Source organism: Typopeltis vanoorti, chromosome 9, assembly GCF_054136105.1.
Source record: "Typopeltis vanoorti isolate ZY-2024b chromosome 9, IOZ_Tvanoo_1.0, whole genome shotgun sequence".
NCBI lineage: Eukaryota > Metazoa > Arthropoda > Arachnida > Uropygi > Thelyphonidae > Typopeltis > Typopeltis vanoorti.
Genome location: NC_143557.1, coordinates 62,222,977 through 62,238,297, shown reverse-complemented (window position 1 = coordinate 62,238,297; position 15,321 = coordinate 62,222,977). Strand labels below are relative to the sequence as shown.

Genomic DNA, 15,321 nt, shown 5'->3' with positions numbered 1-15,321 from the left:
TCCCTCCGGAAAAGTGCAGGCAGCCCTTGGTTTACGCCTCACTTCTGTTCCCGAAAAAACAGGCATAAACCAAATCGGTGTAAAATGAACCCAATTTTAATGGGAGGTACAAAGTTATGGTCCGCCAGTCAAAAAATATGCACACGAAGTATGTGTAACATTATTATATTTAAAGATTTGATAATACATACATATATATTTGTTAAAATAAAATTATTAATAACGAAAACAAAACAAAATTATATACAAAAAATATGAAACTTCGAAAAGATATTACGTATTTCTATGTTGAAGTTCCTGGTTTTGGATCACTTGCATTTTTTTTGAAAAAAGAGTCCAGTGCTAACTGCCTAGATTTTCTTTTTCTTTCTTTAAGGAGTTCAGTGTAAGGTCGAACAGATGCGATTACACTCCTTTTTACGTTCGCACTCCATTCCCAATCATGGTCCATTTTGCAGAGTTCATCAGTCAATGTCTCTATGCTTGCAAGGATACTGTAAATCGGCCATTTTCTCTTCATTTTCTTTCTCCTCCTTTGAATGTTGACCTAATTGTTCGGCTAATTCTTTTAAGTCTTCATCAGAAAGCGATTTATCATGGGCTCTCTAAGACTTCTGTCACATCTTCAGTTGTAATATCGTCCAATCCCACCTCTTTCGCAAGCTTGGTAACGTCTTCAATAATATTCTCCTCATGCTCTAATTCCTCGAAGTTGTGCATAAATGCTGGAAGAAATTTTCGCCATGCTCCTTTTAAACACTTTGCTGACACTTCGTTCCAAGCTGCCTTGATGTTGTTAATGCCCTTCAAAATATCGAATAACCATCAATAGTCTTTAATAGTTTTTCCTGAAGTGTCCAAGACTCTTACCATTTCCATAAATGTTATAGGGAAGTAATAGGCTTTAAAGATTGATATAATCCTCTGATCCATCGGTTGCAAAAGCGATGGAGTGTTTGGGGCATGTAAACAACCTTGACATCAAATGGTGTTCTTACTTCAATAAGGTTTTGAGGATGTCCAGGGGCATTATCCAAGAGAAGCAATGCCTTGGCAAATCATTTTCTTTACAGAAGCAAAGCACGGTAGGACAAAAATAATAATTTGTGTACCAATCTATAAAAACGTCTTGTTTAACCCAAACTTTCTTGTTCCATTTCCAATAGACCCTTGAAGGCATGTGGTGTCTGTGAATGGTACACCAACATTGGTTTAAGCTTCAAAGTTCTGGAGACATTTGCACCCAACAAAAGCGCAAGTCTATCTTTTGGAGCTCCAGTTCCTAGAGCAGAACGTTCTTCACAGGAAATGAAGGTGTGTGATGGCAATTTTTTCCAGTAGAGCCCAGTCTCATCAACATTAAATATGAGATCAGGAGGATAACTTCTATGTTCTACACAGTCTTGAAATTCTTTAGGAAAAGCAGCTGCTGCCGTAACATCTGCACTTGCCACCTCACCACATAATTTGACACTATGGCACTTACTTCGAGACTTAAATCTCATGAACCAACCATGGCTTCCTAAAAATGTTTCTTTGTCCCCATCTGTCTTTTTAAGATCCTCAAAAATTGTTTTGCTTTCTCAGTTATAACAGCCTGCGTCAGAGGAATGTTTTTCTGATTCAGGTCATCCACCCATAATGATAATAATTTTTCCATTTTTTCATGAAGTTTATCACCTGCTATAATTTGCATTTAGTACTGCCGTAGATTGTTGCGCAGACTGTTTTATTCTATCTGCATTTTTCATAATTGTAGTAAGAGTCGATGGAGGTAAGTTCATACTTCTACAGACTTCGCCTCCATCTTCTTTTCAAGTGTGATTGATTTTCACACCTTCTTAACACCAAGTTCTGCTAAGTTTTCTGCACTTCTTTTATCAGATGTGGTAAGTAATTACATACTTTATCAATTTAAATACATATGTATGTAAAAAAAAAATTAAATAGAACAATTAGGTAGATTCGTACAGTAAAACTAGGTTTGATACATGTACGTCATTGTAGCTCGGTAAACACTGGAGTGCCTGCTAGTGTCGTTTCTCAGTCAGACCACACTACAGTCAGAAAGCACATCCAAGCATCTGGCATTACAGGCAGTCCTCGGTTTACAAGGGCTGCCTGTATTTAATCTCTTGGATTGTTCCAGTTTTAATATTGTTTTTATCTTAGTAGTTTTAGTGGCCTGTTTTGGGGTGTTTGTTATTTTTTTTTTTATAATTTTATATAGTCTTGCTATCATTCTTTTTATTGGCTTCACACATTTTTCTTCTAACCAAGTGTTTTTAGCAGATCTCCACATTCTATCTATTTTGTTTTTCAGTCTTTTATAATGTTGCTTATTTTTCTCTGTTCAGAGTATTTTTTGCAGCACTTTTTTCTTCTAAAATTTCCAAAATTTCTGTGATTATCTACTCATTATTTGCTCTAAATGTTGTACCAAGTATTTTTCTTGCAGCATTTACCACTACTTCTCTGCCCATTTTACATGTATTTTCTACTTTGTTAAAGATTATTTTCTGTTTCTGTAGTTGTTTAGTATAGTTATATCTTTCAGTTTTGTTATGTTAATAATGTTGCTTATAGGATCTTTGGTTTGTTATTTTTAAATTTCAACTTAATTTTTGCAGATAAATTCACGATCAGAGTCAAAATCTACTTTCTTCAGTATGCTTACATTTTGGATTGAGGATTTCCAGTTATTTTTGATCAGAATATAATCAATACAATTTTTAATCATATAATCTGGAGATGTCTGTGTGTATTTGTGTGGTGATCTATGGGAAAAACATAGTGTTAGAGATTAATAGATTGTTGTGTTTACAGAATGCGCCTCTTTCATTTCTCTCATCCACTCCATATTTGCCTATCACATCTTTCATGTCAGGTTTAAATCTACATTGGTATTGAAGTCTCCCATTACTATTAGGATATCCTTTTTATTTGTTTTATCAATAAGGTCTTGTAGTTGCTGGTAGAAAGTATCTGATTCTTCATCTTCATGTAATTGATCGGAAGCATAAATTTGGATAATTTTGAAAAAAAATCCCTTTTCTTTTCCTTTTAATTAATTGCTATAATTCTTGAACCATGTGGTTCTAAGGTTAAGATTGAGTTCTGCAAGCTATTGCTGATTAATGTTGCGACTTCCACTCTGTGAATGTTAACTTAACTCCCTGAGTAAAATGGTTTTCCATTCTTTGGAAAAAAAAGAATGGAAAACTATTTTACTCAGACGAATTTTTGCCATTTCTTTCTGTCTGCTGTCTTTTTATGTAGTTCTATTATGGAGTTTAAGCGGGTGCTTCCTTTAATGTTGTCAATCCATTTCTTTCTTGGTCTGTAGACAAACATGGCCACATGTCTAAAAATGGCAATCATGTGTTGCTTTCTAATTGAAAAGTGAATTTAATCCTAGAGTAAAAAGTGTTTAGGCATCAGACAAATTCTTGTAGTTCGTTAGTAGAGCCAGTTCAAATGAAATTACATCGACAGTTTCACAGCATTGAAGAACTCATGTGAAAGGTTTATTTGTGAACTTATAGTACATTCATACTGTGGGTGGGTTAACGATATTATAGGCTTAACAATAGAACTTCAACACTGACTGTAGCTACAGTTCAAAACTAATTGAATTTTATAATAGTTGTTTGTATAGTGATACAATGTTTCTTATAGTGTTTATTTGCTTTCTATGTTCCCACGCCTGAAGAAGTCGGATAATCCGATGAAAAATGTTGCGTTTTGAATAAATTTAATTGTTATTCTAGTCTCAGTTATAGTCAATATATATAAATATGAACATATCCCAATACCGAGTTAATACTACAAATTGCTATATATATATGTAACAAAAAATAACACACACACGATCAATAATATATATATATATATATTATTGATCGTGTGCGTGTTATTTTTTGTTGTATTTTTCATTCATTTTTTTACCTGGTCCAGAAACCTTGCACTAGAGACCAAACATGGAACTTTTTCAAGCCACTTTAGGCCTCCAGTAAGCAGAGGAGTGGTATCACACCAGGCAATGAAATTCTTCTCCCACCTAAAGACAACCACAAACATTCATGCTCACAGTGGGATTCAAACCCACAGCTTGTTGGTTTGGAGTGGATGTGCTAACCACTCAACTAACCAGGCCAGCAAAACAAATTTCTGTACAGCAATAAACCACATATCCCTTTCTTAACTGAATATTCCAAATTTTGCTACCTCCCAAGTCAAGAACATGTGATCACTCTCTCCAGTTGGAGGAGATGTAGGTCCTCTGATCTTATAACCAGATCCAACACACTCATGACTGAAGTAATTATCTCGCAGTAACCGTATAAATTCCATTTCCTTCCTGCCATGTGATTTTTCCTCCTTCCAGCCTGTCTCCGAAATTGAATTCCCCCATAATAATTACTTGACCAGCACTGACTGTACTAAGCTGCTGACACATGGACTTAGCAGCAACCAATTTTATATTTTGTCCTGTTGGCCTCAGTCTTACACTAGATCACCTCAAAAGAAATGCCCCCCCCCCCCAATCCTGTATACTTTGTTTTCTCTCTCTCTGATTGTACTAATCGCATCATATGCTATCCCTGTAATTATATTGTTTGCTGTTAGCCAAGTCTCATTAATGCCATTAACTTTTGGCAAGGTTGCAATAACTATTGCTAAAAACTCCTCTGTCTTATTTATGATCTAGCATTAATATATAGAAACTGTAGTAGCCCCATAGTTGCATCCTTAATTGACGTATCACATTCAATATTGTTTCCTTCTAAATTCTGCATTTCTTTGTTCATTCACCTCATAGGTGCTTTCATACAAACATTTGCCTGCATCCATCTTAACTGCTTTAGTTTTATTAACATTTCCAGGGAACAAAACAAAAGGCCAACCTTTCCCTTTCATATTTTTACAGCATCACTAATATTATTGATTTTTGCACTGGGAAAAAGAGATTTTGTAGTGCTTTTGTGAATTACTCTTCTTATCATAGAATCACGCTTTAAAAATTCTCTTTACCCTCTTTCTCTCATTAGTTCATACAGGATTGGGGGGGGCAAAAAAAAGGAAGCGGTCATTGCCATGACTACTGCTTGCTTTTTTCTCGTGTCAGTTTGACTAATGTCTTGATGTTGCTGCAGCCTTGCATTTTTGTGCTTTATCTATGAAGGATTACATGCAAGCAGTTATTTCTTTATTCAGGTCTTCTACGTTATCCTGACCCTCCCCTATTGCACTTTCAATATTACCACCAATATTTTTTCTGGTCTTCTATCAGTACTCTCAACTATCGTGTAATTCATTCTCTCTGCACACTCTCTCTCTCAAAACACTCACTTGCCAGTTTCTTTTGCAACGAATACATCTTTCACATTCGACACTGGACAAAAATCGCACAAATTTTATTTGTCTGACAAAGACCTCATGGCTGACATTGTTCTGTTATGCATTGGTGCTATACCTGCAATATATACTTTAAGGAAATATACACTTTTTACTTAATATCTATATAACTCAGTTCTGTCACCCACACTTATAAAACATAACTACAACCTACGCTTTAAGAGAGCAAAGCTGGTGTTCCTATAGATGCAGAGGATGTGTTTTGAAAACCAAGTTTCATTCAGCTTTGAACAAAATTTGAAGAAATTCTGTTTCAGTGAAGCATCATCCCAGTTGAACTTAACTATGGACCTTCTTTTTAATTGCTACAAAATTCCAGCAAAATTAACAAAACTAATTATCCTTTCTTACAATCCTCAACATTCTCTACATGTAGATTTTAATATTGCAATCACTGTTCTCTATGTCTGGAGAGATTAGAATTAATAGCCAGAATTTTGGTGCAAAGAAAAAAATTACAATATCTGTGCTTCGTTCAAGCCACTACTTGAGACTGGCTACCCTTATTCATTCATCCAAAGACCAACTCCTTCTCTCTGTTTCTGGTGGGTAAGTGGGTTGGATTGTGTAAAGTTCCTTTTTCTTGCAAGTTAGTCTACTATGGATATATTTGAAGAACATAAAAAAAAAATACATCTCTGATTGTGACTATGGATAGCTAGATCTAGCAAACCATAGATTACAGCAATTCACATTCCCCATATCTGTGGCATCTCTTAAAGGGTAGCCAAAAGCTTAGAAAAACACAATCTTGTGACAACTTACAAACCACACAGAAAGTTAGCATCCCTTATATGCTCTACTAAAGATTAGCTGCAACCATTGATACAAAGGCCAAACAGGCAGAACAGCCGACATTAGAACACAAAGGCTGCATCATTTTTCCACCACTGTGGCTGCTCAGGTGTTGTATGCCATGTCCTGGATATCTATTATGGAATCCAATGGGGGGGGGGGGGGGAAGCCACCTTACTTCACTGAAGCAAATTTAAATTTGGAAGGCATTTCCTAAAATCTTTTTCTGCTCTCATATGGAAACTCATCAGACAATCAGCCCAGCCAAAGTCAATGGGTGGCATAGTTTTAGGACTATAGCTCCCTGTATTTCTCCTGTTCATTGTCATTTACAAGTGTATTAATTCCCTGAAGATGCCAGTATTTGGAAATAATAAGTAAATTTATTTAGTTATTATATAGTCTGTCATTTTCCTTAAACGACATCATGCATACAAGCAAAGCCCTTAGTACTGTAAGTTTATTATAGTAAACATATTTACTTCAAGTTTGCAATTTTTCATGGGTGTTCCATTTACATTTATTTTAAAAAAAAAAAAAAAAAAAAAGTCTGCAGATTAAAATCCCACTGTGGGCATGGGTCTTTGTGAATGCTTTTAGGTGGTACATTAATCTACAGTATGATACCACTACCGCCCTGCTTACTGAAATGGCTTGAAAAAGTTCCATGTTTGTTCTTTAGATCAGGGTACCTGGATTATCTAACCTTTGTATACAGATGCACATACACTATGAATGGTAATAATTCCTGTATTATGAAGCTGTTGTGACCATTGCACATTTACCAGATAAATGGAGCATACTGCTCTCCTCATATTATGTAGTTTTATTAAGTGTGATAAATAAAAATAAAAATAAAAAAAGTGTTTATATATGTGCAAAAACAAGTTTTTAAATTTAAATTTTCTTTATTCAGCAGTACGGCTGGTGAAAATTAGAGGTGAAGCAATGCAAGCTGCATCAGAGCTACTGCCAAGTGGCATGATGACATTGTTTTATAGAGCTGGTGCTAAAATAGGTTTTGCTTGTTTTGCTGCACAGGAATGGTGTGCTAGATTAGGTGTAGAAAATCCTGTTTGTTCAGTAGCAAACTTCCTTTTTCCAGGTTGTAAAGTCATTGCAGGAAACCAGGAGGTATGTTTAATGCTTTGTTTTCCCAACAAATTGCATGCATTGAATGAAGCACAACCTTTCATAAAAAATTAACACACAGATAAATGTATCAAATAATTTAATGACACAGACCTACACATTTAAACATCTTAAAAATTGTTTTACTTCTAATAGGTTGAATTTCATAATCATATATGCTGGTTTTGAAAATAATTTTTTACAAATTAGGAAGAAAAATAAAAGCCATATACACGCATACACTGCTTGGAAAGAATTCAATGGACACTATAATGTGAGGAACAAACAGCCATGGCACCCACCTTAAGATGTAGGACCTCCTTTTGCTACGATGACTGCAGCAATCTTACGGGGGGGGTATACTATCAACAAGTATACAATAGTGATCAATGAGAATTCTGGACCATTTTTCCTGTAGGCATGTAACGAAGTCCTGGATTGTTGTGGGGGTAACGTCCCTGGACCTCACTGATGCTCCATTTCATCCCATAGATATTTGATAGACTTGAAATCAGTATTCTGTGGAGGCCAGTCAAATGTGGTGACGTTCATGTCCATAAATCACAGAGTTACAGCAGCAGCCTTATGATTATGTTGCATTGTCTTACTGAAAGAGACAATGGCAGTTCCATAGAAACACCACAAAGTAGGAAGCATTGCATTGTTCAGAAACCTCTTGTATTTCAGTGTTCATGGCACCACAAAGGTCTGAGGCCAAACCAGAATAAATAGGACTGTATTATCACATCACTACCTCTGAATTTTATAGTTGGGGTTATGCATCTGCTCAGTAGAAGGTATAGCATGATTCATTGCTCCATAACAGCTTTCCAAGCTTCGACATCCCACTGTACACACTCTTTGCATAACTGAAGATGACACTGCATGTTGGTTTGGGTAATATAGGGCTTGCATATTACATTCCTACCATGGAAACCCATGTTGTGAGCCTTGGTTCTGAATGTTTTTGTTCAGATTCATGTTCCAGTTGAACCTGGAATTCCACATTCAATGTGTTGGCCATGAATGATAGGTTTTACATATTATCCTTCGTAACACCCTACAGTCACATTTGGTGAGTGTGGTAGGTCATGCACTGTGGATAGCACTTGCAGTTGACTCCCTATGCTTCCATCCGAGTATGGTATCACTGATTGTTGACCTGGGATGGCCCAATTTGTCAACAATTTACCAAACAGATACGCCTGCAATATTGCATCCTATCACAACACCTCTTTCAAACCGTCAGTTCCCTTCTTGCAGCCAATTCCCTGACCTGGGAGCATCGTATTCCTCCAAATTATACTGGCTACAAACACGACTCATTACATGGCATGATGCACCTTGCCCATAGGGGTGTCTGTTGACTTTTTTCCAAGCATTGTGTGTATGTGTGTACACATAAAACTGTTTATTTTAGTACAATAAACAATTTATATTATGTTTGCTTTAACAAGATATTTCCTTTTGTTCTCTGCTAACAGCTCAGAGATTTTCAGGAAATCCAAATACGAGTTTCAGAAATTAATTTAATATTCATGGTACAGTTGACTTTCAATTGTAGGAACAACAAGAATAGTTTTATACACTGAATTTTCTTCAGAATGCATTGTGCATACAGAGATTTGGTCAGACTTGAGGGAGTTTGTTATAGTGAGCAAGTAATTTTGTTTCTAATGGTGTTTTCTGTAGACAGTTGACTGTATTGAAGTATTGATCTTTCAGCTTGTTGAGTCAGATGTTGACAGTATTTCGGTAATCGATGTCTTTTGTTATTTCCAAAAATTTATAAATAACTTCTTTAAATCCAGTCCATGTTTTTCTTTGTCACTTCCACCTGGGAAAGGTTGTAAGCTGTAGTACAGTACCATGAGAAGCCTAAGGATTTTTTTATTATTTTTAGTTTCTACAGAGACTTGAAACCCCACTCTACAGACCAAATATGGAACCTTTTCTAGCCATGTCATGTCCCCAAATAAAAAGTGGTGGTTGGTCTCAAACCAGGAAGTGAAATTCATCTCCCACCTAAAGGCAAAATCCACATCCATGGCTGGATTCAAACCTTTGGTTGGAGACTGATACATTAACCATATGGTCAGCCAAGCTGACAAACATGCCTCATTGTTCCTTCAAGTTCATTCAAAGTAAGTATCTTCATTAATGAAGACAGTTAAAGATTTTTTTCCTTTGGAAAAATGTCTTACACTTTATATAAACTGCTTCATTGAATTGGTTTATACAAAGTGGAGGTACTATGCATTTTCTGGGATCAAGCAAACTTTCAGGTTGCTAGAACCTGGTGTTGAGCAGTGTCTTCATGGCTATTCCTTCAGTAACTGACATTGACTGCAGGCCCTGCTCTCCCATTCACATTAAAATCATGAATCCTTTGCATAGTTGGACTGGTGACCCACCAAAATACAAAGTACATAAATCTCCAAAGCCATCTTCCTCTTAACATGGTTAGGCTCACTGACTGTCATAGCCAAGAAACTTGTTTTTATATACACTGAATAAGTTTCCTGATAGGAAAATTAAGATGACATGCCTAGATTATGTTTGTCTGTTTTGTGTTAGGGAAAATCTTGCGATTTCTCTATTAGACTAACTAACTCACTTTTAGTTGAAAAGCCTTACACATGTTCCTATACTAAATAGGACTGAAACCTGGATTTTACCAACCAAATAACAAAGTTGATGGAGTAGCCAGCCTTTTTGCATCTAATCTTAACAAATGAAGAAAATGAGTTATATGCATATAGGCAGTTTGCACTTTACGTGCTGCTAGGTTTAACTGTTCTTTTTTTTCACATATCAACAAAATCAAAAATATGAACATTAATTGCAATAAATAAATTCTTGAACATTCATAAACATATTTCAAACACCATTTGTACAGCTATACAATACTGTACATATTTGTTCAGGCAGATGAGTGCATCTCACTGACTCAAAGCAGTTACCATGCTGACTTTGCAAAAAGTACTTGTGTTGTTCTCAATTTTGTACTTATTTCAAATTGTATGCCAGAATGAAGTAATGGGGAGAATGAATGCTAATAAAAATAAATTGCAAAGAGGAATAACATTGGAAAATGTCTGTTCCTCTATGTTCCCTCAAGTATACCAAAAATTTACTATTACATGAGTAGAGACTCTCAGTAGACTGTTAAAGATCTTTGTACAAAATATTACCTAAACACTTCTGTGTGTGCAATTTTAAAGGATAAAGAAAAACGTTTGAAGGAAATTTGAAAAATGCATAATCCATGCAATCTACATATTACATACTAAAGAAATTAACAGCATGTAAACTGTTATTACACTTGAAGAAGCTTTTCATTATATATAAAAAAAGCAATTGAGATTTTCAAGTCACAAGTTTCAAATTTCAAGCACACTAAAAATGTTCTTCAGATTTCAAAAAATGCTTATGAATAACTTCATGAAATTTATGAAGAAAAGAGAAGTCTCTCTTGGAAACAAACAACTTATATAATTTGTTGATTTTAAAGACTGTAATTTCATTTGTTCAGATAAAACCATGAACCTAACACGCTAATCACTCGGCCGGCCAGGCTGGTCGAGTAGTTAGTGTGTCCGCTCTCCAATCAAGAGGCTTCAGGTTCGAATCCCACCGTGTGCATGGATGTTTGTGATTGTCTGTGGAAATACTAGTAGTGGTGGAAGCAGAGTTGTAGAATAGATGCCCTCCCTCGATGAGTCTTTGGACTCCCTGGAGGTGACAAATAATAAATAATAATAATAATAAAATCATTGCTTAAGCACAAACTATTGTTTTGTTGATCTTTATTTAACATTACTATGGTCAAAATTTCATTGCTGAGAATTAATCTGTTTTTAACATTACATCTATAGGAAATAAATTCCCACTTTACAAACATGCACCAGGAACAAATTAACTTGTAAAGTCAAGAACTGCATGTGTGTGTGTGTAAACCCCCACATGTTAAAGGGCCATGTTGGAGTGTGTTGGTTTTCCTCAAAAGCTGGATTGTTAAATGTCTTGAGAAGATAGTATGAATGAAGCTGTTTACTAAATAAATAGATATGAAAGAGGAGGAACAGGTAAGTGGTTCAGTAGGTTTGAAGCTGGAAAGTGAATGGATATTGACTGACAGCTGTTTCTGTTAGAGGAAACAATATCTATGAAAAAGTCATTAAATTGAATGTCAGAGAGAGAGAAACAGAAAGAGGCATCAGTTAACTGGATTAATTTATAAGTATCAAGTATTTTTAGAGAGGTTTTTGGTGCAGTACTTGAACTACATGAGGAATATTCCAGGGTAGGCCAAATTTGATATTAATTCTTAGCAGTTGTACAGATGAGTAGTACTTGAAAGAAAAAGTGAACTTTTTTTGTGTGTGTTTTGTTTTGGAGGCTTAAGACTTTATATGTGATGTGCTTCCTCTAGGAAAGGTTTAATCAACCCAAAAAGAGAAATCTGTTCTTTAGAAAACTGGGTATTATCAACAGTAAAGGAAAGTGAATTTTTTTTGCAAGAAAAATAGGAACTGCATTTTAGAAGCACTGATCACAAATACTTAGGTATTGATGCTTTGAATGATTTTGCATTTTTGTCATAAGAAGAAGAGGAAGGAAATTTATTGTAATCATCATGGAGAACTTTCAGGAGAGGAAGCTGGTAACCCAGTTGCAAAAAATAGAAAGGTGAGTAGTCCTTGTTGTACCTGATGAAATGCCAGGCAAATCAGTGACACTACACAAGTTTCTTCAAACCTCTATGGCTTGTGTTCAAAGGTACTTTCATTGTAGATCAAGGTTGGCAGAATTTGTGCTGCTGGTTTTCCATGTTTTTGAGAAAAACTGAAAAGCAGTTTGGTGATGCAAGACTTATCTCTCTTTTTTTGTAATGGCTGAATATAACATGGGGTCTATGCAAGATAAATAGGAATGATAAAAATAGGTGTGTGTATGTATATACAGGTAACCCTCATATAACGCGGTCTATAATTTCTAGTAACCCTTTATATTTTTTTTTTCATATATTTTTCACCACGCCACTTAAAAATAGAATTTTATTTTCGTTAAATTTGTGTCTCCCCGTATCACGTAAGTAGTTATAAGTATCGAATTTAATTTTATTGTATCCCTGAATAAGGGTACTGTACAGAGACTTTTACAGTCTGTATAATTCTCAACAAATAGCGCAATTAGAGATTGGAATAAAAACGGCACTAACTAATGAATCGCGTGTCCTCCTATCAGAAACTATGCTGTATACACTCAAACAAAACCATATGTTGCACACAGTATCTAACTAAAAACTATTGTTCAATTATGAAATAAGTGTTTGTTTTATTGCATTTGAAATTCTCGATGTTATTATGACAGATCACAAAGGCTAACTTCAAATAAAATTCTATCAAGAATTGAAACATGCCATATAATAAGTGTGTGAGTGTCTGCCCCTCAAATGCAAACAAGCAGCTTTAAAATTCAACCAAGGGTTGAAACTTTGTGAGAGTTGAGCCAGCCGGTAATGAGAAGTTCCTTCAGAACAATAAATTACACCCTGTCGTGAACGTGTTAAAACTAATAGTGAATGTTATGACACTTTCAGATGTTATGGAATTCGACTGAAGAGAATTAGCATTTCAGCTCAACACTTGTCATTTGCCTTTGTCTTTGGGTCATGCCATCTTTTGTTAATACTACACCAATCATATGCACGTCTTCATAGCTGCTCTCTCGTGTAAAACAAAATTTAACTTGTACGTATTGTAATAATAATAATAGTTGAATAATTTATAAGCGTATAAAAGGATATCACCTGTAAATCGTTGACGTGCCACCCCTGGCACGAGTGTCATAGGTTCACCATCTAGGGTTTACTCTATAAAGTGTTTATTATTGAAAATTGTCTTCGTTTTCTGCCAGGAAAGCACATTAAAAATCACAAGTGTGTTATTCTCAAGATGAGCAGTTTATTTTCTGGTGAGCTATATACAATATGTAATGCTTTTTTTTTATGTAAAAGTTTATTTTTATCGTAATGGCCACTAAAACTGCAACGAAAGGGAAAAAACCAACATTGAAGAGGAAATTAAAATCTTGGATCGGTTGAAAATTAGAGAAAAACCAGGAGTTGTTGCAAGGACTCTGAATTTAAATGAATCAACAATTCGAACAATCAAACAAAATGAACATAAAATCCGAGAAAGTGTTTATTGCTTGGTCAATGGTAAGTGCAAAGCGCGTTGCTCGTGTACGCGATATTCTCAGGGGTGCCCCAACAAAAAGGCATGGGTTACAGCTAGCATGTTTGAAAATTGGTTTTTTAAGTGTTTTGTACCCGATGTAGAAAGTTACACAAAGAAAAAGAATATGGACTTCAAAATTCTACTAATTTTAGATAATGCACCAGGCCACCCAACAAATCTAAGCCATCTGAATATTAAAATAACTTTTTTGCCGCCTAAAACTCCTTCACTTATTCAACCACTTGACCAAGGAATAATATCAACATTTCAGTCATATTATATTCGTCAAACATTCCAATTAATTTTGGAAAAAATGGAATCTAATCCAAACATGACACTGCCTCAAGCATGGAAAGAGTCTTAAATATTGAATTGTGTGAAAATTATTTTTCTGTCAATTAAGGAATTACAACCCTCTATGCTGAATGCTTGCTGGAAAAAAATATGATCTGAAGCTGTTCTGGGACAAAATTTTGTACCTACAGTGGATCCGAGCTAAGTCGTATAATAAAGTCTCACACCTTTGCGATATGGTTAAAAACAAAATTAGTAAATTAATTGATGGGGAAACAGATTTAAATGAGGAACTGTACAATTAATAGATGCTGTGGAACCAAATAGTTAGTTCCATGGAAAGTTCTGCCGAAGATTCTGTTATAGAATTCAGTTTAAAGAAATTAGCAGAAGGATTGGACTTGACAAGAAGGTTAGGAAGTTATTTTATGGATAATGATCCCTCAATGGAGCACTCGAGAAAATTCACGAGACAATTGGATATTTGTTTAGCACCATATTATGATTAATAAAGAAAATTGCAGCATAGGGCAAGTAAGTAATAAGCAAGATCTTATTACTAACTTCTTGATAACTAAACCAGCCGAAGTATATGCAATGAGAATTATACAAATGATGTCCAAGAGATTTCAAGTGTAGACGACGTCCAGTCACTCGTAAATAAAGAATATCCACGAAATGTTATTTCTGAAGACAGTAATGACAATTAAAATATGCGCTTTATTTTATTGTCTAAAACATTTATGCATTGTGTACAATGAAGTTTGTGTACAATTTGTAATTTTTATAATTTTATACTATGTATTTGCCTCGTAGTTTGTTTTCTTAACTTACGTGAATTACCTGAAATAAATAAAAATATATTTTGGTTGGATATGTCGTTGTTTATATAATTAAAAAAAATAAATAAATAAAATTTCAAAACCTAACCCTACTTTTTCTATTGTTATCTAAGTCTCACATAACATGATTTATATAACGCGGCATTTCTATGAACCTAACATCCGTGTTATAAGAGGGTTACCTGTATATATATTATTAATTAGTTTAAATGACTGATACTGAGAGATAAAGAGGTGACATGGTTTATTAAAAGAAATACTAGTTTCGTTGAATGGATCAATATATATATATACAACCACACATGTGGGCTCTTCCTCCCCACCACCGAAAATGTCAACAGTTGACATTTTCAGTGATTCTACCTATTTTCATTGCTGACCTTCATACCATATCTATTACAACACTTATTAAATGTAGTCAGGGAATCTTGCAAACTTGTAGCAGATTTATTTAGAAGTATAACATCATCCACAAAAAGCAAAGAGCATACATTAACATCTCCAATGTAATCCATATAAATAATGAATAACAGAGGTGATAATGTAATCTCCCTGTTCTTTCTTCAATTCTAACTGCTGACTTACAACTCAAAGAC

The 15,321-nt window shown here is 34.9% G+C and overlaps 1 protein-coding gene across 2 annotated transcripts in view; it reads left to right on the top strand.

The window, feature by feature from the left end:
- Positions 1–15,321, top strand: part of LOC150103087 (malonyl-CoA-acyl carrier protein transacylase, mitochondrial-like) — an 86,301-nt gene that overhangs the window by 61,860 nt on the left and 9,120 nt on the right. Inside the window, exon 4 of one of the 2 annotated variants that reach the window (XM_090398554.1) lies at positions 7,133–7,347. In XM_090398554.1, the coding sequence (XP_090254680.1) occupies positions 7,133–7,347 (215 nt within the window). Of the gene's footprint in view, positions 1–7,129; positions 7,348–15,321 lie in introns of both variants that reach the window. The other variant, XM_090398553.1, reaches the window with a different exon arrangement.